General features: G+C 57.2%; 1 protein-coding gene across 1 annotated transcript in view; it reads right to left on the bottom strand.

Annotated features, from left to right (window-relative positions):
- The window catches only part of LOC109576230 (protein-arginine deiminase type-1), a 44,711-nt gene that overhangs the window by 1,912 nt on the left and 21,286 nt on the right, over positions 1-21,513 (bottom strand). The window contains exons 2-15 of the mRNA XM_070778078.1: positions 21,050-21,230; positions 19,883-19,955; positions 19,201-19,262; positions 17,764-17,881; positions 17,558-17,683; positions 15,462-15,634; positions 15,215-15,318; positions 14,142-14,265; positions 13,655-13,762; positions 11,755-11,906; positions 7,542-7,686; positions 6,596-6,689; positions 3,132-3,211; positions 2,359-2,484 (exon numbers count right to left, since the gene is read on the bottom strand). Coding sequence (XP_070634179.1) covers positions 2,359-2,484; positions 3,132-3,211; positions 6,596-6,689; positions 7,542-7,686; positions 11,755-11,906; positions 13,655-13,762; positions 14,142-14,265; positions 15,215-15,318; positions 15,462-15,634; positions 17,558-17,683; positions 17,764-17,881; positions 19,201-19,262; positions 19,883-19,955; positions 21,050-21,230 — 1,666 coding nt within the window. The remainder of the gene's footprint in view (positions 1-2,358; positions 2,485-3,131; positions 3,212-6,595; positions 6,690-7,541; positions 7,687-11,754; positions 11,907-13,654; positions 13,763-14,141; positions 14,266-15,214; positions 15,319-15,461; positions 15,635-17,557; positions 17,684-17,763; positions 17,882-19,200; positions 19,263-19,882; positions 19,956-21,049; positions 21,231-21,513) is intronic.

The following is a 21,513-nucleotide window of genomic DNA, read 5'->3' on the forward strand; positions in this document are numbered from 1 at the left end:
CAGGCAGGGCTTGGGATTTCCCTGGCAGCCCCGTGATTAAGATTCTGCCCTGTCAGTGTAAGAGGCGTGGGTTTGATCCCTGGTCAGGGAACTAAGATCCCACATGCCACGCGGCATGGCCAAAAATTAAAAAGTAATGATAATAACAGGCAGGGCTGCCAGTAACATACGTGGTAACGTCACACCAGTAAAAGTCACCCTTCCTCCAACACTTTCCTTGTATCAGAAGATTAGATAACAGTTCTGTTAGAACAAGACTTTACCATCATCTGCCAGAAAACTTGTCGAGCAGAAGTGCTCGTCTACAGGTGCACAGGTCACAGGTGTGGAGCGTCTGTGCAGAACACATCGTGCTTGGCCATTCCTCCCACCCACCATTAATCATGGCTACCGTTTCCTGAGCATGCTCCAGGTGCCAGGTAGTATCAGTAAACCTCACAGCCTCGCTGCGAGGCCATGCCTTGGACAGGTTAAATAGCATAATAAGGGCACACAACCAGAGGACGGGGAGACTGAATTGTGACTCAGGTCTGACTCATGCCAACGCCGCACTCCCTTCCCTCTGCCAGAGCACAGCGCTGCGGCTGCAGCGGCGCTGAGAGGTGGGGGCAAGCCCCAGCAAGGCGGCAGCTGTGTTTGTCTCCCTGGAGGGGGCCCTAACGATGGGAAGGGAAGTCTGCCCGTTGCAGGCAGTGGAGGCTTCTCAGAGGTAGCGTCTGGCCCCAGCGGCCGGCCCGAGGAGCTGTCCGTGGTGTTCAGAGGGACACGGGCTCGCTGGGTCATCTCAGGGTCGGGTGGGCGGTCTGATGCGCGCCTCAGCCCTGGCCCCACTCCCTCCAGCCTGCCCTGCAGGGCCATCTGCTGCCGGGACCAATGTGGAGCTGGGAGGTCCACGGCGTCAGTCCCATGGCCTTGCCCTGCGCTGCCTTGCTGCCCGCTAACGGGCCGGAACATCAGGGATGGAAGGGGGGCATGCAGAGGGGTCAGTGCAGGGGGAAGACCCGAGGCTGGCATTCAGGGATGCGGCCAGTCCGGCCCTGCGCCCCGGGGACTCGGGGGACAGCAGGCCGATCCATCTGCTCCCTGGAGACCCCAGGCAATGACCTCTGTGCTCCAACAGGCTCTCTCTGCGTCTGACAAACGGGGGTTAACCGAGCGTTCCCTGAGAGTCCTCCGGTGTGGACACACCGGGGTCCTCTAGCTGGGTCTGCCCTGCAGCTGGGAGATTCCCATAAAGGGCGGCGTTTCGGAGAGGGGGCTCCCAGCAGCTGTGGACAAGGCTGCAACCCAGGGAGGGCGACCACGGCTGTGGGCCCCTCCTCCAGCCTCAGCAGAGCCGGAGCCAGGCCGACCTCTGGGGCTATGACGCCTGGTGCAGTGGCGTTAGCCACAGCGGTGCTGACTGAGAGGAGATCTGCTCTTCAGTCGCACTGGCCACATTTGAAGCGCTCAGAAGCCACGTGTGGCGGCTTCCACGTCATACTGGCATAGAAGTCTTCCGTCGTCCGAGAAGGTTCTGACAGCACCGCCTCAGAGCAGCAGTTCTCAGCCAGGCCGACGTTACCTTTCGGGGTGCTTTTCAACCATCCTACAATTCACAGGACGTCCCCCACCCCCAGCAGACAAAATCTTCAGCTCCGAATATCAGCAAAACCGAGGGTGTGAAGGCCTGTCTCCAGAGGCTCTACAGGGAGCCCACAGCGAGGGGTGAGGAGTGAACGCGGTCCTGCCTGAATCCAATCAGGACCTCACGATTCACACCCCGTCCTTGGCTTGTCCAGCGACAGGGATTCGAGCTAGAGGCCCCAGGCTGAAGGAGGAGGGTCTCCCGTACTGGGAGCCCCTACTCGCTGTTGCCAATGCCTCCACATCCTTTCCCAGGGGGTTGAGGGGCGCTCTGGGCAGCAGGGGCCCCAGCCGTGAGATCCCAGTGGCTCATCTGCTGCTCAGCTGCCCGTGTTACTGACAGCCAGGGTGCCCCTGGGGAGCAGGACAGGCAGCCAAGGCACCCGAGCAAAAGCTTGGAGCACTGGACCCAAAGCAGGCTCCCGCTCTCCATTTTCAGGGGAAAAGCGCTCCGTCCTGGGGCCGCCCTGGGCACCGCAGGGTGTCTGCCTGTCCATGGCCTCCACCCACCAGATGCCGTGGCATCCTCCTTGTGGGGCAGAGTGCCCCGAGGCAGGCAAAGTCACCCTGGTGGGAACTAGTGATGAAGATGCTCTCTATCTGCCCCCAAAGGTGAGCCCTGCAGAGGCCCTCGGACAGGGAGGGCTTCTCCCCCGGACCCCTGACTGGCCGCCCACCAGGACTCCCGGGCCCCCAGGGCAGAAGGAACCCCACCTCCCTTGGCACCCTCACCATGTCGGGGAAGAAGGCTTCTGCATAGGCGTCCTTCAGGGAGAACAGCTGCGGGATGTCCACGATGTCATGCTCGGTGAGGCCCAGCTCCCGCTTCAGCACCTCCCGGTTCCAGTCGATGCACCTCTGGGGGTGAGGGGAGAGGCCCCAGAGCCCAGGGAGCCAGGAAGGGGCAGCGTCAGCTGAGGGCCCCCTGTGCCCTTCAGCTGGTGTGAGCCTCACGACAGCTTTCTGCCACTGCTACCCCGGATGGGACCCTGAGGCTCGAGAGACCTGCCCAAGGGCACAGAGCGAGGAAGGAGTGGGCCTGGGGTTTGCACCCCGGTGCTTTCTGGTTCTTTGAGTGCCTGCTGCCATCCCCCCGGCCACAGCCAGGCTCACGCTGTTGCCCGGCTCAGCGGGCAGGGGAGAAGCGGGCCTCTTCCCACTGACTGCGTGGACTCTGCCAGGCCTGCCCCGGGCACACTCAGGCATGGGCCCCCCACTCCTGGGGCCTCCTCCCACCCCATCTCCTCACTAAGTCTCCCGGACCCCCACCTTCCCACCCCTCACCCCTGCAGACCCCCACCTCTCCCGTCTCACAACACTTCTCGGGGGAGTCAACATTACTCCATAGAAGCCCATCGTTTCCCCAGAATGGACCAAGATCTCCCCCGTCACACTAGCACGACGGTGTCTGTTCCATCAGACTGTGGGTTCCCAAGAGAGAGGCCCTGCCCTGCCCACAGGCCTCAGCAGGCCCCAGGAGAGTCTCCCCCCTCCACTCCCCTCACCTGTGCGTAGAGGTTGTCGTTCCTGAGACGCCTGTCGGCCAGCATCTCGTTAATGCTTCTCTTCACCTGGTGCTCTAAGCCTGCAAGAGAAACAAGACTGTAGCCGGCTCAGCGAGCACTGCCTCGGGCTGCCTGGGGCCTGGGCTAAGCAACCTGGGCCACAAGCTTCCACCCCAGCCCCAGGGTCTGAAGCTAGAACAGAGAAAACCAGGAATTGGAAACCCTGATGGGGCTAAGGTTTGGCATTATAGGGGACTGGAATGCAAAAGTAGGAAGTCGAGAAACACCTGGAGTAACAGGCAAATTTGGCCTTGGAATACGGAATGAAGCAGGACAAAGACTAATAGAGTTTTGCCAAGAAAACGCACTGATCATAGCAAACACCCTCTTTCAACAACACAAGAGAAGACTCTACACATGGACATCACCAGATGGTCAACACCAACATCAGATTGATTATATTCTTTGCAGCCAAAGATGGAGAAGCTCTATACAGTCAACAAAAACAAGACCAGGAGCTGACTGTGGCTCAGATCATGAACTCCTTATTGCCAAATTCAGACTTAAATTGAAGAAAGTAAGGAAAACCACTAGACCATTCAGGTATGACCTAAATCAAATCCCTTCTGATTATACAGTGGAAGTGAGAAATAGATTTAAGGGCCTAGATCTGATAGATAGAGTGCCTAATGAACTGTGGACGGAGGTTCGTGACATTGTACAGGAGACAGGGATCAAGACCATCCCCATGGAAGAGAAATGCAAAAAAGCAAAATGGCTGTCTGGGGAGGCCTTACACATAGCTGTGAAAAGAGAAGCGAAAAGCAAAGGAGAAAAGGAAAGATACAAGCATCTGAATACAGAGTTCCAAAGAATAGCAAGAAGAGATATGAAAGCCTTCCTCAGCGATCAGTGCAAAGAAATAGAGGAAAACAACAGAATGGGAAAGACTAGAGATCTCTTCAAGAAAATTAGAGATATCAAGGGAAAATTTCATGCAAAGATGGGCTCGATAAAGGACAGAAATGGTATGGACCTACAGAAGCAGAAGATATTAAGAAGAGGTGGCAAGAATACACAGAAGAACTGTACAAAAAAGATCTTCACGACCCAGATAATCACGATGGTGTGATCACTGACCTAGAGCCAGACATCCGGGAATGTGAAGTCAAGTGGGCCTTAGAAAGCATCACTAAAAACAAAGCTAGCGGAAGTGATGGAATTCCAGTTGAGCTATTTCAAATCCTGAAAGATGATGCTGTGAAAGTGCTGCACTCAATATGCCAGCAAATTTGGAAAACTCAGCAGTGGCCACAGGACTGGAAAAGGTCAGTTTTCATTCCAGTCCCAAAGAAAGGCAATGCCAAAGAATGCTCAAACTACCGCACAATTGCACTCATCTCACACGCTAGTAAAGTAATGCTCAAAATCCTCCAAGCCAGGCTTCAGCAATATGTGAACCGTGAACTTCCTGATGTTCAAGCTGGTTTTAGAAAAGACAGAGGAACCAGAGATCAAATTGCCAACATCCACTGGATCATGGAAAAAGCAAGAGAGTTCCAGAAAAACATCTATTTCTGCTTTATTGACTATGCCAAAGCCTTTGACTGTGTGGATCACAATAAACTGTGGAAAATTCTGAAAGAGATGGGAATACCAGACCACCTGACCTGCCTCTTGAGAAACCTATATGCAGGTCAGGAAGCAACAGTTAGAACTGGACATGGAACAACAGACTGGTTCCAAATAGGAAAAGGAGTATGTCAAGGCTGTATATTGTCACCCTGCTTATTTAACTTCTATGCAGAGTACATCACGAGAAATGCTGGGCTGGAAGAACCACAAGCTGGAATCAAGATTGCCAGAAGAAATATCAATAACCTCAGATATGCAGATGACACCACCCTTATGGCAGAAAGTGAAAAGGAACTAAAGAGCCTCTTGATGAAAGTGAAAGAGGAGAGTGAAAAAGTTGGCTTAAAATTCAACATTCAGAAAGCTAAGATCATGGCATCTGGTCCTATCACTTCTTGGGAAATAAATGGGGAAACAGTGGAAACAGTGTCAGACTTTATTTTTTTGGGCTCCAAAATCACTGCAGATGGTGACTGCAGCCATGAAATTAAAAGATGGTTACCCCTTGGAAGGAAAGTTATGACCAACCTAGATAGCATATTCAAAAGCAGAGATATTACTTTGCCAACAAAGGTCCATCTAGTCAAGGCTATGGTTTTACCAGTGGTCATGTATGGATGTGAGAGTTGGACTGTGAAGAAAGCTGAGCACCGAAGAATTGGTACTTTTGAACTGTGGTGTTGGAGAAGACTCTTGAGAGTCCCTTGGACTGCAAGGAGATTCAACCAGTCCATTCTGAAGGAGACCGGTCCTGGGTATTCATTGGAAGAACTGATGCTGAGGCTGAAACTCCAGTACTTTGGCCACCTCATGAGAAGAGTTGACTCACTGGAAAAGACTCTGGGAGGGATTGGGGTCAGGAGGAGAAGGGGACGACAGAGGATGAGATGGCTGGATGGCATCACTGACTCTATGGACATGAGTTTGAGTGAACTCCAGGAGTTGGTGATGGACAGGGAGGCCTGGCGGGCTGCAGTCCATGGGGTCGCAAAGAGCTGGACACGACTGAGCGACTGAACTGAACTGAACCATTACTGAACACCCACCATGCTCTGGGACTCCTATTATATTTATTATTGATTGATCGTTCCAGCAATGCTGGATCGGGTTGGTTATCACAGCGCATTCAGAAAGAGGAAACAGAGGCCCTGGGAGGTTCAGAACGCACCCTTGATCCCAGAGTCAGCAGGCAGAGGCCGGGCTCTGGATCCAGACCTGCCCTTGCGGAAGGCTGCGCCACATGCCTTCCAGCGCTGCACGCCCCAGGTGAGAACACTGAGCTCCATGGTGGGGAAGGCGGGGATGCTCAGGGGGCCAGCTAGGTCTGTAGAGGGGGCTCCGCAGAGAGGCCCTGAGCACCCTCCTGGCTCCGCACCTCTCCCCCTCCCTGCTGCATAACCCTGGGCAAGCTGTTTCTCCTCTCTGAGCCTCAGTTTCCTCCTCCGTGGAAGGGGATACAAAGAAGAGGTTGGATGATCTGATTGGGCAAGCGGGTGGAAGTGTCTGCAGACAGGCATGAGGGAGGGCCCATAGCTTCCTGCTTCTTTCTCCTCTTGGGCTGTGGCCAGGAGCAGCCCCGCGCTGGAGGGGGCCGCTGTGCCTGGGGCAAGCCGCGGGCCGTTGGCTTCCATCCCCGGCCCAAGCAAGGGAAAGCCCTCATCTTTGGCTACCATAAGAGGGTGTTGGGAAGATCAGTGATGAACTCTGAGCTGAGAGCTGGCAGACAAAGGGCCTGTAAGCGCAGCCTGGCCATGATGGGCATCAGTGGTGCCCAGGGCTGGCAGCCAGAGGGCAGGGTCTGGTGGGGTAATGGGCTCACTGGCACTCACCATCAAACTGGGCTGCTTCCCCATAGCCCTCCTCTTTCTTCTTTTGGAACAGTTTGAGGCACGCGCTGGGGCTGGCCAGGAGAAGCCGGAAACCCTGGCACGGAGGAGGAGGAGTGGCTCAGTGGACAGGCATCCCCCGAGGCACGCGCCCCCGACTCAGGAGGGGCCTGGGTTCCCAGGCCACACTGCACGTGGCGCTCCCCTGTCCATCTCCCCCACCAGCCACAGGCCTGTCCGAAGTTCCGATCCTCCAAGCCACGCCACACTTCCAGACATTTGTCCGTGACCTTCTCCTCACCTGGAAGCCCTTCCCCATTTTGTCCACCAAGAAACTCGACCACTGGTCACTAGGAGGCCTCCCCTCCCGGCTGCCTGCCCCCCATGGGCTGTGCCCTCCTTGGTCACCTCTGGAAGGAAGTGAGTGTCTGACATGTTGGTCCAGAGCCTGCCATCTGGAAGTCTCACCCTGCTAGTTAACTACCCTTCTGAGCCTCGGTTTCTCCATCTATAAAATGGGGGCAATGATAATAGTGCCCTCTTCTTGGGTTGCTAGAGGATTCAACACATTAAGACACGCACACCTAATACGTGCTCACTAAATGTTACCGATTATTACCAGTGTCATTCCTGGGTCTTGGCTGAGAGGTTTGGATCAGAGCAAATACCCAGTAAGTGTGAAAATGGGTACATGAATCATCAGAATATGAGTGCCCTGCCTCCAGGAAGGCACCCGGATGCACACTGCCTCCTCCAGGAAGCCCGCCCGGATGCACACCGCCTCCTCCAGGAAGCCCGCCCGGATGCACACCGCCTGGCCCAAAGGGCATCTGACCCCAGGCTTTCTGTGGACGGAGGTCATGACCCAGTGTCAGGTGGCCTCGCCCTCTCCCGCCCCATCGGGTCAGGGTGGGGCAGGGTGGCTCAGGCAGGAGGAGGGGGGACTTACCTTTTGGTCGGAGGTGGGCACGAAGGTGAGGAACTCGTCCACGTGGCCCACGGAGAGCCAGTCGGAGTAGACCTCCAGGGGCGCCTGCACCCGCTGGGCACCCAGGAAGTCGCGCACCACCTTGGCCATGCGCCGCCCGCCAGACCTGCCGGGGGGAGAGCGCAGGGTCCCCTCGTGCCCGCCGTGTGCCAGCGCGCCGCAGGCCCTTCCCGAGCCCCGCCCAGGCCTCCGTCAGCCCTCTGAATGGGCCTCTTCAGTCCTCGCGTCCCGGCCCCCGTCTCCAGCTGCTTCCAGGGACTGTCCATCCTGAGCACCACACGAGAGCCTGTCCCTCCCTCACCCCGAGGTACCCTCCCCTGCCCACAAAACAGTCAAACGAGAGCCCTCCCTCTGCCAAAGAGAACCGGAGACCCTCATCTCAGCTCCCGAGACGCAGAGAGGGTCAGCTCCTCACCGAGGCCCTCAGCCTTTGGTTCCCAGTACGACCAGAACCTGGCAAGCCACTCCCACCTGCTTAGCCCAGCATGTCCCGTCTCCCACTTTCTTCTTGTTTAACTCCAGGGTCGCCGTCTTCCTCCACGTGGACTTTGGAAATGGCAATGACCCGCCCACTCACTCCCGAGCTCTATTTTCCTTTACAGTCCTTGGTGCTACTTGGCACACTGGACATTTCGTTTGCTGTCTGGCATCTCACTAAGCTCCCGAGGAGCCTGTATTTCCCTGTATCCCTAGCACCTCTTATAGAACAGATGCTCAGACATATTTGTGAAAGTCTGTTGGACAGCTGTGTAAGAGTCCACAGTATATAACTCGAATGCGTCCTCGACAGAACCAGAAGGGAGACCCGACCCGCAGTGACACGTGAGATGTTGATTTGATTTGGGGGATGGGAACGTGGAAAGTGTTTTCCCTCTATTTCTATTATTTTAACTTAGTGTTGGCAATTTTAAAAGACCTCTTTAAAAACAGTGAGATGGTGGAGAGGAATGAGACTTCGGAAATTATTCATGAGCAGAAAGCAGGAATCGGAAACGAATCAGGGGGAGGGGGGACAGAGCCCTAACCTAAGCCTGACCCCCCTTGGGGCTCTGCAGCCCTCTGCCTGGTGGCTGGGGGATGGACCGGATGACTCCCCCCTAGGAAGCGTCAGACCTGGTCTCTGAGTCACATCAGAGCTGCCACCAGGAGGCAGAATTGCCCCAAGATCGGTTTAAATGTGAGGCGCAGAGCATGGAGAGCTCAGGGTAGTGGGGAAGGAGCAGGCCTTTGCTGAGTCCCTCCTGCGCGTCTGCCCGGGGCTCCTCACACTCGTCTTACGTAATCCCGTGACGACCCTGTGAGGTGTGTAAAGTACCAGGCCCAGGTCGTGATCTGAGCGCCCCCACACCCTCTGCTCGCTCCGCTCACTGCTCTGGCCTCCTTGCTGGGCCTCTGATGTCTCCAGCTCATCCCTGCTTCAGGGCCTTCGCACTCCCTTCACATTCTCCTCCCAAACAGCCACATCTTTAACGTCTCATTTCCTTCAGGGAAATGTCAGCCTCCCACCAGTGCTTCTTCTCTCTAACATACTGTATTTGATTTACTTATTTATTATGGTGGCTTACTGTCTGTTTCTCTCTGCTAGAATGTACGTAGGTTGTCCGTTTTGTTCACTGCTAAGCTCAGAAGCCGAGACAAGAATACAGGACAGCAGCCTGGAGTTAAATTTTAATTTGGGGTCCAAAGAGGAAATCTGATTTCTGACTATTTGGCTGACTTGCTGTGTGATCCTAAGTGGTAGCTGTCCCTCTCTGAGCCTCAGGGCCCCATCTGTCCACCAAGACCTTTGCTCCTGGTTTTCAACACGATGGCCAATGGACTGGGACCCAAATGTGCTGGAGACCCTGCATCTTCCTATCTGGGGTCCTTGCTCTGGGCCTGGGAGTTTCTAGAACATTTTTTTTATCCCCAGCACTGGGCCTCAGACCTGGCATATAAGAAGTCTCAATACGTATTTATTGAATTGACAGATGCATGCATGAATGGGTGTGTCCTCTTCTCTAAACCTCAACCTTCTCATCTGTAAAATAGGGATCGTAGTCATCCCAACCTCATAAGGCTGTTGTAAAAATCAATGGGTGTGATCTGGGTAAAGCACCGTGTTCATGGCATGTAGGTGATCAATAACTTTGATCCACTGAGTTCCAACCTGCTTCATGGCAGATCCACTGCTAGGCGTCCAGCTAAATAATAGCTAAGCATTTGGAAGGTGCTTAATCTGAGTCCTTTTATCCCCAGGAACAGCTATTATACAGCTTCAGTTCAGTTCAGTCGCTCAGTCGAGTCCGACTCTTTGCAACCCCATGAACCGCAGCACGCCAGGCCTCCCTGTCCATCACCAGCTCACGGAGTTTACCCAGACTCATACGACAGGGATTTTTTTTTTATGAGCCCATTTCACTGATGAGGAAACTGAGGAATGAAGTATAGAATAATTTGTTCATTTAACCATGTGCCTGATTTATCCCCAGTACCTTCACCAGTGCCGGGGACATAGTAGCTGTGAAGTCGCTCAGTCGTGTCTGACTCTTTGCAGCCCCATGGGCTGTAGCCCACCAGCCTCCTCCATCCATGGGATTTCCCAGGCAAGAATGCTGGGCTGGGTTGCCGTTTTCTCCTCCAGTGAAACTTCCCCACCCAGAGAGCAAATGCATCTCCTGCATTGCAGGCAGATTCTTTACCGCTGAGCCCCCAGGGAAGCCCTGCGCATAGTAGGCATATAATAAATATTTTTAAATGAAGTAATCAAGCACCTGCGAGGTGCCAGGCCCTGTGGTAGGCATCGGTCAGGCTCTGTACCCCAAATCATGTGGCCAGTGAGTGGCAGAGCCAGGACTCAAACCCAGACACACCGGATGTTCAGAGCCTGTGCGCCTTCCCCTCAGATCCCTCCGGGAGGCACAGAATGACTCCCCAGACGTCCACGGCCTTCTGCGCCCAGGGCTGTGGGCAGGATCCGGCCCCAGGGCGGGGCTGGGCTTGAGTCACCAGCAAGGTGAATGGATTCCTCTAGTCCTGGCCAACCTCGGCCCGGGGCATCCAGCCTGGGCACCCAGCTTCACACCTGGGTTGGCACCAGGAAGCCTCACCTGACCCAGAACGCTGAGGCTGCCAAGGTCACCCTTTGAGGCTGGGTGACCTTCCCTCAGCATCTGAGGCTGCTCCAGGCCCCAGACCAGACAGCCAGGGCTTGGAGAGGCAAGCGGAGGTACATCTGGGCTCCAGGCCAACCCCACACACAGGGAAAGGCCGCCCCTGGGGCCTGCGGTGGGCTCAGTCTTTAGGCAGGAAACAGGGGCTTACACTGGGATCCCTGGGCTACACACCCCATTCTTCAACTGTCCGCAGGCTGGGTGGGGACCCTGGGGACCCTCCCAAGAGGATTTAGCAGACACTGTCATCCATCTGGAGCCCTAAACTCTAAATACCTTGTTTCCTGCTCGATGACAGCTGCCCAGGGTGGGACCCATCGAATCACCTGTGTCATCCAGGTATCCTGACTGCAGCCCCGTGGTGATGCCTGTACCCTTTCCAACTGTTGCTAGGACAGCACTTATTTTATCTCCTCCCCTGAGAAGTCAAAGGATCCATTCCTACTTCTGTGCTGGATTATAAATCACCTCCTTGCTCTTCTGATGTTTCAAAAGCAGCCAGAAATCTGCTTTTTATATGAAGGTTCCTGATATATATATGTTTAATGTTGGCAACTGGGCTTCCCCACTGGCTCAGTGGTAAAGAACCCGCCTGCCAATGCAGGAGACTGGGGTTCAATCCCTGGGTCAGGAAGATCCCCTGGAGAAGGAAATGGTGACCCACTCCAGTGTTCTTGCCTGGAGAATCCTATAGACAGAGGATCCTGGAGGACTGTAGTCCACAGGGTCACAAAGAGCTGGACACCACTGAGCAACGAAACAGCAGCAGCAATGTGGGGACTAATTACGCCCGTAAGATTCTAGGCACGTCAGAACACTGTGGGCCACTAGTTTGGTTTTTCCAAAGATTCTGTGAGCTTTTCGATCCAAGATTCTAGTCCTCTGAGTCTTGGATTCTAGGAGTCCATGCAGGAAGTTAGGACCACTTCTCAGACTGAAGAGCTGTGTCTGTGTCTGTGGGGGGGTGGGGGATAGATGCCGCCTTGCATGCCCCGGGCCCCCCCCGCTCCCCGGCTTCTCACCTGGGGAGGCAGCTGCCGATGAGGATCCGGCCCAGGGGGTACTCCTTGCCCTCCACCACGACTGGCGGGCTGACGTCCAGGTTGCCAAAGGAGTCAAGGCCAGAGACAGCGGTAGACTGGCTTTCCCGGGTTACATATCCAAAGTCAGGACCCTAGGGGAGAACCAGGAAAATCCACACCCCCCGCCAAGGAGGGGTCAGTTTGAACAGGAAGAGACAGCTCTCGGGGTAGGGGCCGAGCGGTGCTCCTGCAGGAATCTACTCCCTAGAAACAACCTCTATGCGATTTTCACAAGGTCTCTCTGTTCCCTGAGCATTGTGCTATTGAAACCCACCCCCCAAAAAAAACGATAGATTCACGCATGGGCATAACTGAGTCACTTTGCTGCAAGCCTGAAACGAGCACAGCACCCCTCATCAACTGCTCTCCAAGAGAAAATTAAAAGTTTAAAAACATAAGTTCCATTTGGTGAGCAATACCCAAGCCAGTAACAGAACCGTAAGTAGAAAATCTCAGATGTTTGGAAATGAGACAACACACTTGTAAAGAACCCGTGGGTCGAAGAAGAACCAAAGGGGAGATCACACCGTATTCTGAAGTGAGAGGTAATAAGCACGCAGCATGTTAAAACCCGTGGGCATTCCAGTAAACAGCATTTCTTGGGAACGACAGAGCTCTAAACACATTAGGAAGAGAAAGGGTTGAAAAATCTTCGTTTCCGTTTCCAGCTAGGAAAAGAATGGCAAATTAAACCTAAAGGAAGTAGAAGAAAGGAAACGATCTAGACAGACCAGAAAGACAGTGTTCGTCACTCAGGCACGACCGACTCTTCGTGACCCCATGACTGCAGCCCACCAGACTCCTCTGTCCATGGGATTCTTCAGGCAAGAATACTGGAGTGGGTTGCCATGCCCCGCTCCAGGGGATCTTCCAAACCCAGGGATGGAACCCGCATCTCCTGTATCGCAGGCAGAGTTTTTACCATCTGAGCTCCCAGGGTAGAGCAGAGATCAGTGGAAAATACAATGGACTGGTCAAGCCCAGGGCTTGGGGTCAGGCCCTTTGTTGATGCAGACTCCGCCTGCAGGGTTCATGGTCACCTCCCTGGGGACTGACCTCTGACCCGTCTCGGGTGGGGTAACGGCCCTGTTCTGTGTGACCAGGAGCTCCTGGACATCCCTAGTGGAGCCCCCGGGACTCGGGCATTGTCCTGGCCGTGGGGGAGGACGCTAGTAAATCGGCCAAGGCGGGTGCTCTGGGGCAGGGACCCCTCAGAAGGCGGCTTAGCCTAGCGGTCAAGAGCGGGGACCGTGGAGGCGGCCCCTCTGGCTCTACACCTCAGTGCCGCTGCTACCTAGCTCTGTGGTCTCGAGTGCTTAGCCTCTCTGAGCCTCAGTAAGGAGGGAATAATCATAGTACTCGCTCACAGGAGTCCATGTGGATTAAATGAGCAACTGTGAGAAGCTGCGGGGAGGGCCTGGAACTCAGGGCGTGGTCGCTGGAGCGGCTCTTGCCGCCCTCCTGTGCCCAGCAGGCAGCGTGGGGTCTGGCACATAGTAGGTGTTCAGAAAACATCAATTACTGAGGAGAGGCCCCGGCACCCAAGCAGAAGCTGTGCGGGTCCTGAGGATGCGCGCCCTCCAGAGGGCGGTTTGCTCTCCCAGGAGCTGACTCGTCTGTTCACAGCCCCTGGGGGGAGACCAGGGCCCCTCCCAGAACAGGGGTGATTTGCATTTCATCTACATACTCCTCCCCAAGCCTCCCCCTAACTCCCGCTCGCCAGAGCCCCCCTCCTGCGTCCCTTTGCAGCCCCTGAAGGACTGGGGCCAGGCAAGACTGCGCAGTGGGTCCCGCAGGGGCAGGCACCCACGGTGGCTGCACTCCGCCCTTTGCCACGTACCAGTATCCTCTTATAAGGGAAATCCTTCAGGCCTCTGTTTCGGGGGGAGTCGAAGACCACGGGGAAGGCTTTGTGCGGGGCCTCAGTGTAGCCAAACTCCATCTCATCCTGGGAAGGCGAGAGAAAAAGGCCTCTGTGACTGCCTCGGTCTCGCATTGAGAAGGGGCTAGCGCCCCAGGCCCGGGGTGGGCAGGGCAGCAGACCTTCCCCAAGACCTCGAGCGGGCAGGAGGTCCCTGGGGGACCCAGCTGGGGGAGGGCTCTGCCTGAGCCAGAGGCCCCGGTGGGGAGCAGGACACACCGAGCGATGCCGGCCGTGGGAGGAGAGGGCTCCCCCAAGCCACGCGCCCACCCCGAGTCCTGGTGGCCGGCCCAGCTTCTCTAGGGAGACGGAAGCTGGGCGAGAGCCGCAGAGGCCGCTCCCCGAAGCCAGGGTGGGGGACGGGGCTTGGGCTGCCCCCCCGCGCCCAGGGCTGCTCCTTGCCCACCTGGATCCAGCGGTCATTTCGGTTCTCAACCCGAGGGCAGATCATCAGCTTGCAGCTGGCTTTCAGCGCCAGATCAGACATGTCACTCAGAAACTGCGCATTTGGGCCATGAGAGTCTAGGACACTGCAAATCACAGGAGAGGGCAGGGAAGCGGGGCTGCTGACGGCAGCCTTGGAGGTGGATGGAGGGGCCTGGGTGCCGTCCATGCTGGGCCGGGGGCCGCCCTCGGCTCCACACACAGCCCCGCGCTGGAGAGGCTCGTGGGCGAGAGACAGAGACGGACCATGTCCCCAGATGCCATCAGGCAGGAGTGATGGGGAGGGGCAGGCCCGGGGCTCTGGGCCCTGCTGAGGAGACCAGGGACTGAGTCTCACGGCCACGGGGACAGTGAGGGGGAGGCGCCCATTTCCTCCTGTCTCTCACAACTGGCCTCAACAAAGGCGAGTCAGCAAAGCGAAAGAAAGGGCCCCCTCCTGTCTGAACACCTGAGCCGGCTCACCAGAGCAGACCCGTCTGACCACAGCCTTCCCTTTGACTTAAGCTCCAAGTCGTCTACAGCCCTTTCTGGTGGTCTGACCGCCTCTGCAGGGCCCTGGAGTAGCCGTGCCAGTCCAGGCTGCCCTGCCCATCCAGGGGCTTGACAAGGATTCTGAGAGATGGCAGAAGGACCAGGGACCCAGGGGTGGCCGGGACTCACAGACGGTCCTGGAAGCTGAATTCTCACGTGCTCTGCAGGCCCAGGGACACAGCCGGCTCAGAGGGAGGCTGGGACTCCTGCCGCCCCCAGAACCTGAACAGGGCCTGGCCCCTCTGCCTGGAATAAACCCAGGATGTTCCGGGACGACTACAGGCAGGGCAGGGTAAGGATGGGGAGCTGGAGCTGGGGCCTTGGCTGCTCAGAGCCGGTGGGCTGATGGCCCAGACAGCTCACTGCTGCCTGTCACCCAGGTGTGCCCACGGGGGCCCTCGGTGAGCCCGGCCGGCGAGCGTGCAGGGCCAAGCCCGGTACCGCGCTCTGCTCCTGTCTCTGGGAGTCCAGAGGGGACAGGAGAGAGGGAGGGAGAGGCCTCACCTGCACACATACAGCTCCAGGGGGGGCTGGGTGTTGGGGGTCATGATCCAGGGGGCCACGCGGAAGGCCACGGTGTCTGTGAAGAGGGGCACCTCAGGCAGGGTCTGGGGGGAGAATGGGGACTCAGTGGGTCCCGCGGGGAGCCCCATCAGGCCTCGGGAGCCCCAGCCCCCAGCCTCCCAGCCCTGGAGCCTCCGGCTGGGCCCTGAAGCTCCCCGAGCCCGTCTCCGCCCCCAGCCCCACCTACCTTGGTGTCTACCAGGCTGACGCTGAGGGAGACCAGCCCCAAGAAATTAGCGTCGGGAAAGCTGAGCCCCTCCACATAGAGGCCGATCTTCCGCTCCCCGGGCTGACGGGCCACTGCGTAGGACAGGTGCTGGGGCCCCAGCACCTGCTCATAGTCCAGGAGGGAATTCCCACCTAGGGAGACCCGAATCAGCACGGGGGCCAGGCTGGCGCAGGGTCATGTGATAGCCGGGGGCACTCACTGTCACGGTAACTCCGGCTGCCCAGCGCTGATGCAGGGGTGTGGGGCATGGGACAGGAGACCCGAGGCCAGGAACGCAGGTGCAGAGCCAGCGACTCGGGCTCCTCCCCAGCAGTGTCGAGTGCTAGCTGTGTGACCTCAGCTCAATGACTCAACCTCTCTGAGCCTCAGTTCCTCATCTGTAAAATGGGCTAACATTACGTTTCTCACGAGGTCGGTGCAAGCTTTACATCGGACAAGGAAATAAAAGCAGCTGGCCCCGAAGGTGGAAACAAGCCAAATGTCCATCCGCGGATGAAGGGATAAACAGAATGCCCACACGGCATGTCCTTCATCCATAAAAGGAATGTAGTACCGATTACCGATAAGTGCTACAGCACAGACAAGCCTTGAGGACACTATAGTAGCTGAAAGAACACGGTGAAAGGCAAACACGGTATGATCCCATCTGTAGGAGACGCACAGCACGAGGACGTCCATAGGGACAGAAAGGAGGTTAGCGGTGGCCTAGGGCTGGGGATTGGCTGGCGCTAGTGGTAAAGAACCCACCTGTCAACCCAGGAGACATGAGAGGCAGGGTTCAATCCCTGGGTCGGGAAGGTGCCCTGGAGGAGGGAACGGCAACCCCCTCCAGTATTCTGGCCTGGAGAATCGCACAGACAGAGGAGCCTGGCGGGCTACAGTCCATGGGGTCACAAAGAGTCGGACGCAGCACAGGGATGGGGGTTGGGGGATGTGACTGTCGCTGGTTAATCGCTCAGGCGTGTCCAACTCTTTTGTGATTCAACGGACTGTAGCCCATCAGGTGGAATTCTCCAGGCCAGAATACTGGAGGGGGTAGACTTTCCATTCTCCAGGGCATCTTCCCAACCCAGGATAGAGCTCAGATCTGCGTCGCAGGCAGATTCTTTACCATCTGAGCCACCAGGGAATGTCACTAAATTGTTTACTTGAAAATGGTTATTTTTATTTTCTGTGAATGTCGTATCAATTTTTTAAACAAAGCTCCTGGCGCTTAGCAGTTCTGGCCCGTCTCCTTTCCCGGCCCCCAAGGGTCGTCTGGGAGGCGGTACCCTAGCGTGTTCTTACAGCAGGAAGGCTTGTCAGCTCACCTACGGACACAGAGCTTATGTTCTGCAATCGCAGTGAGTATTTCCAAGCCAGACCCCTCCCTAACTTTCCAGCATTGGTGCAGAGAAGAAGCATTCTGGCTCCTGCTGGAATTTAGCTGCAATGAGTTCTGAGTCAGTCTGAACAGACAGTGAAGAGGAAGAAGGAAGAGGTAGGAAGGTCTCTTGCTATTTATAGAAACGAGTAAGGTCACCTCAGGGTTAAGGATTGGTTTTGTTTTGTTCTAAGCCACATAGTTTGATTAATAAACTCTCCGGCAGCATAACTGGATTGCAAAGGCAGGGCTGGGCCTTGGCTTGCTGTTCCCTGCCCCCACCTCACCCAGCCTGGACAGCACTTGTCAGGCCTTGAGAGCTCAATCTGTACTGACTCAGCAGAGGAGGGATGGGGTCGGGGGGAGGGCCAGGGCCGTGGAAACAAGAGGGGCTTTGGTGCCCAAAGAGACTGACTTGGAATGCCTGCTCCACTCCCAAGTGGTTGTGTAAACTCAGAGCCGTGAATTCACATGTCTGAGCCTCAGTTTTCCCCTCTGTAAAATGGGTCTAGCTTGGGACCCTCTTCCTTGGGCCATGGATCCTGTTGTGATGCAGTGGCTGCTTTTAAGTGGTAGTGAGAATTACAAAATGATGATGGAAGAAGGGAGAGATGTGGATAAGAGAAAAAAGAAATGATTTGGGAAGCAGAGGCTGGAGCAGGGAGGGAAGAGGCCCCTCCAGGCCACTCACCCCGGGCGCAGAAGACCCGCATTCTTTTGGAATCAGAAGGTGGCACGTTCAAGACCAGCTTGTAGCTCTCAAAGAGTGCATCAGGGGCATCGCAGGTCAGCACCACTGGGGACATGTCCTGCAGGTCTGGAGAGCGTGGTTCCCGTGAGACAGCCGTGCGCCACCCCCCGCGCCATCCCGGGCAGCCCGTCCTGTCTGTTGCTCACCATCCCGCGAGGCCAGCTGGGTGTCGGTGAGGTCCGTCCCTACGGACCTGAGGCTGTCCCGGTCGCAGTTCACCAGCAGGACAGCCCCATAGCCCTCAGGGCCCCAGCGCCAGCGTTCCTGTGCAAAACGAGAGGCCTTAGGGCCAGCGGGACCCAGCAGTCTCTGGGAAGGGGTTCTGGACATGGCTGGAGCTGTCTGCCTTGTTAGCTTGGAGACTTTTGTATTCCAGGTTTACTTGAAGATTTAAAGAGGGATAATAGATTTGGAGCCCTCCAGCTCTCCAGACCCAGAGTCACTCCATGCTTGTTCAGCGAGCAACCTGAGCACCCGTACACGGCAGCCCCTCCCAACCGCCGCCCGCAAAAGGAGGGGGCAGCTCCAAGCCCAGAAGTGGGCTCTGCCAGGCTCTCCAGTCCTGGCCCTGCCTGGGGGCCGAGACGCCTCGCCCTGACCTCGGGAGGGTGAGAGAACTACTGGGACTCTCCCCACCCGGGTCCTCTCCTGGGCCTGTCCCAGTGGTCCCTGATGTGCACTTGTGATCCTGCAGGCCCTACAAGGAGGATGGAGCTGACAGGTGGGGAAGAGGGCTGGAGCCCTGCCTCTGTGACCGAAGCTCTTCCTGACCTGTCTCTGCTTTGTTCTCACAGACTCTGCAAGTCAGAGTTTCTTTTCCCCATTTACAGAAGAGGGAAGAGGCTCTGGGGGGGGTGAACCCTAAGTCACAGAGGTGGGATTCAAACTTGGGTCTGGGGGACCTCACAGGACCACTGCTAACCTACATGGCATGCTTGTCCACCCCCTCCGTATCAGGGCCCAAGACACGCTTTGCATCCCAGGCCGAACTCACTTTCTTGCTCAGCAGCCTTGTGCAGTGAGCAGCCTGCACACCCATCCAGGGAGGTCCTGCCCCATCTTGTCCACAGAGGACCTCAGGCTTCCTCCCTGGGGTCCTTCCCCACAAATTTTACTTTCTATCCTTCCAGGATAGCCTTCAGATACTTCCTGTGGGATAATGCCCGGAGCCCACCCCACCCTCTCTCTCTTCGGAATCTAACCAGGGTAGTCCATGCCGCCTCCTCTACCAGAAGTCTTCATTCAGCCATTTGAAAACCTTTTATGAAGCACCTATCATGCTTAGGGGTCCAAACACAGCCCAGGAAATAGAAAAGACCTCAAGCAAAAGATCCCAGGTGTAGGGTGGCACCAGAGAGACCCAGAGAGGGTAAGCTGTTTTCCAGGAGTCACACAGCATGCTGATCACACAGTGTCAGGCCCACTCATGCTGATTGGAAGTCCTCAGATGGCTTCCCTACACTGCTGGATACACAGAGCCCAGGAATCCATCACCCTTCTGGAGGCAGAGCCGTCCCACCCTAGGACCACCCCCAGGTCTGCCTGTCGACCCTGCCATCTTGGGACAGCTAGAGGAGGCCCACCTTGTCGGCTTGGCTCCTTTTCACATTGCCCGTGCGGCCAGTGTCAGCGTCGAGGGAGATGTCTGAAAAGAGATGGGGAGGGGTTACCTGGGCTCCCCGGTCCCCCGTCCCACCATAGCGTCCAGGTCGGGGCAAGCTTTGACCCCTCCCCAAGCCCAGGAGAGCCGGGCAGCCCTGTTCTGGGGACCACACCCAATGCCTGGGAGGCCCACCCCTGTGGCTCTGGGTTTTGAGGGACCCAAGCCTTGGGCTCTTGACTTTCTCACTCGTCTGCATGCCCTGAATTGCTAGCCCTTGGGGGCCCTGACTCTGGAGGCCAGGACGAGGCCTGAGCTTCCAGCTGCTGGCTCCGCAGTTAGGGCCACTGCCAGGGATCTGGCTGAACGCAGCTGAACTAAGCGTCCCCACGTTTAGTGACGAGCCTTGAGGCTCGGGGACTCTGGATGGAGGAGGCCTGCTGTGGTCTGGCTGGAGACCCATGGGCCGTGCAGTTTCTAGGTTCCTGTGGCTGTGAGCACAGCTGGGACTCCGGCGCTGGGGGTCTGGAGCAGACGGGTGGCCTCTGAAGAAGCCAAGCTCCTCGGTGGACGAGGAAGATGGCCATGGGCCTCCCTAAGCCCCTCAAGCAGCCAGCGTGGCGGGGAAAGGGCAGGGGCCGAGTTGGACCAGATGCGGGACTCACCGGCACCTGTGAGGTAGAGCACGCTGTGGCCCAGGGCCCCGCGCGCCGGCTGCCCGAAGTAGGAGATCTTCACCTGCGGGGACACGGGCAGCCCTCAGCGGGCACGGCCAGGCCTGCGGGGATGGCTGAGGCGGGGGGCGGAGGGGACACCCCAAGGGCCCTGTGTAGATGGGGGATGGGGGCCCTGGCTGCTCCCTGCTGGTGAAGGCCCGGGGCCCACGGGCTCTGCGCCCGGACCCAGAGCCACTTTCTCCAGCTGGAGAGTGCGGATGCCTCCCTGGCTCCCAGAGCTGGGCTGAGGGGCCAGGAGGGCCAGACAGGGTGGGGGCAGGTCCCCAGCGGGGGCAGCCGGACCCTTAGGAATCCATGGGGAGGCCAGGGAGAAAGAATGAGGGAAGGGGCAGTCATCACCAGTGACTCGGGCAAGGTAATCAGTCTCCCTAAGCCTCTGTTTCTTCATCTGTAAAATGGGAACAACGACCCTTCCCACCCCACGATCGCAGCCCATGCTCACAGAGCTTTCCCCATGGCCCAGAGTCCATGCAAAGGGCTCGACCTGGGCCTCTACGAGAGCCCCCAGGCTGGGCCCAGTAGTCGGGGCTCAGGGGGGAGTCTGAGCTCCAGGGCCCCTGCTCTCAACAGCTGCATGGCCCTCACTTTCCCCGTGTCACTGGAGAAAAAGCTGAATCAGTGAGTCTGGGGTCACTGTGTGTGTGGCAGGCACCTGGGGGCGAGTGAGAAGGCGTTGTGTTGTCTGTGAGAGAGGTTTCCCGCTTCCTTAGGTGGGAGACACGCACGCATCCAGGTATGCTCCTATGTCCGATGCATGCGTGTATGTGTGTGCACGGCTGTTGCTGAGGACGCCTGTCTGCATGGGAGCGGGCAGGGCCTGTTTGGGGTCGGTGTGGAGCTGGGATCCAAGCAGGTGTCTGTGAACTTGAGGGGGCGAGCAGGCAGGCTGTGCATTTATGGGAGTGTCCATTCCTGCGTGTGTGGGTGCTGGCGTGGGTGGGTTCACAGGCTTAGGTGTCTATGGCTTGTTTCGGGATGTGTCCTGGGTGTGGATTTGGGTGTCGTAGCCTCGTGGGGCTGGCTGACCAGGGCGGTGTGTGAATGGGGTGTGCTTTGTCGGGGGCTCTGACCTTCTGCAGGGAAGGGACCTCTTACCTTGAGGTCATTTAAAGCCTTACTGGCTGCGTCCACCGATATGACCACTTCCACGCTGGCATCCAGGGGCCAGTAGGCCCTGCCCGTGGGCTCTGTCACCCGCGCTGGGTCATAGACCATGAAGATCTTCACCCCGGAGCTCCCAGAAACTCCAAAGTTCTCAGCACCCTCAGGCACATCACTGACAGAAAAGAGAGAGGGGAGCGTCGTGGGTGCAGAAGAGACCAGCAAGGTAGGGGGTGCTGCCAGGCGATGCAGACAGCAGCCCCATGGCTGGGGTGGGGCGTGGGGGGTGCCCCTGGCCAGGAGACCAAACTGGTTAGGCCCCAGGGCCCCATCCCAGCTCTCCACTGATGCCCACATGACCTGCCCTGAGCCCATCACCCCCTGGCCTCAGTCTCCCCATCTGCAACACGAAGGGCTTGGAGCAGAGCAAGCCCGCAGAGCTTTGTTTCAGGGGCAGA

Source organism: Bos indicus, chromosome 2 (genome assembly GCF_029378745.1).
Source record: "Bos indicus isolate NIAB-ARS_2022 breed Sahiwal x Tharparkar chromosome 2, NIAB-ARS_B.indTharparkar_mat_pri_1.0, whole genome shotgun sequence".
NCBI classification, from domain to species: domain Eukaryota; kingdom Metazoa; phylum Chordata; class Mammalia; order Artiodactyla; family Bovidae; genus Bos; species Bos indicus.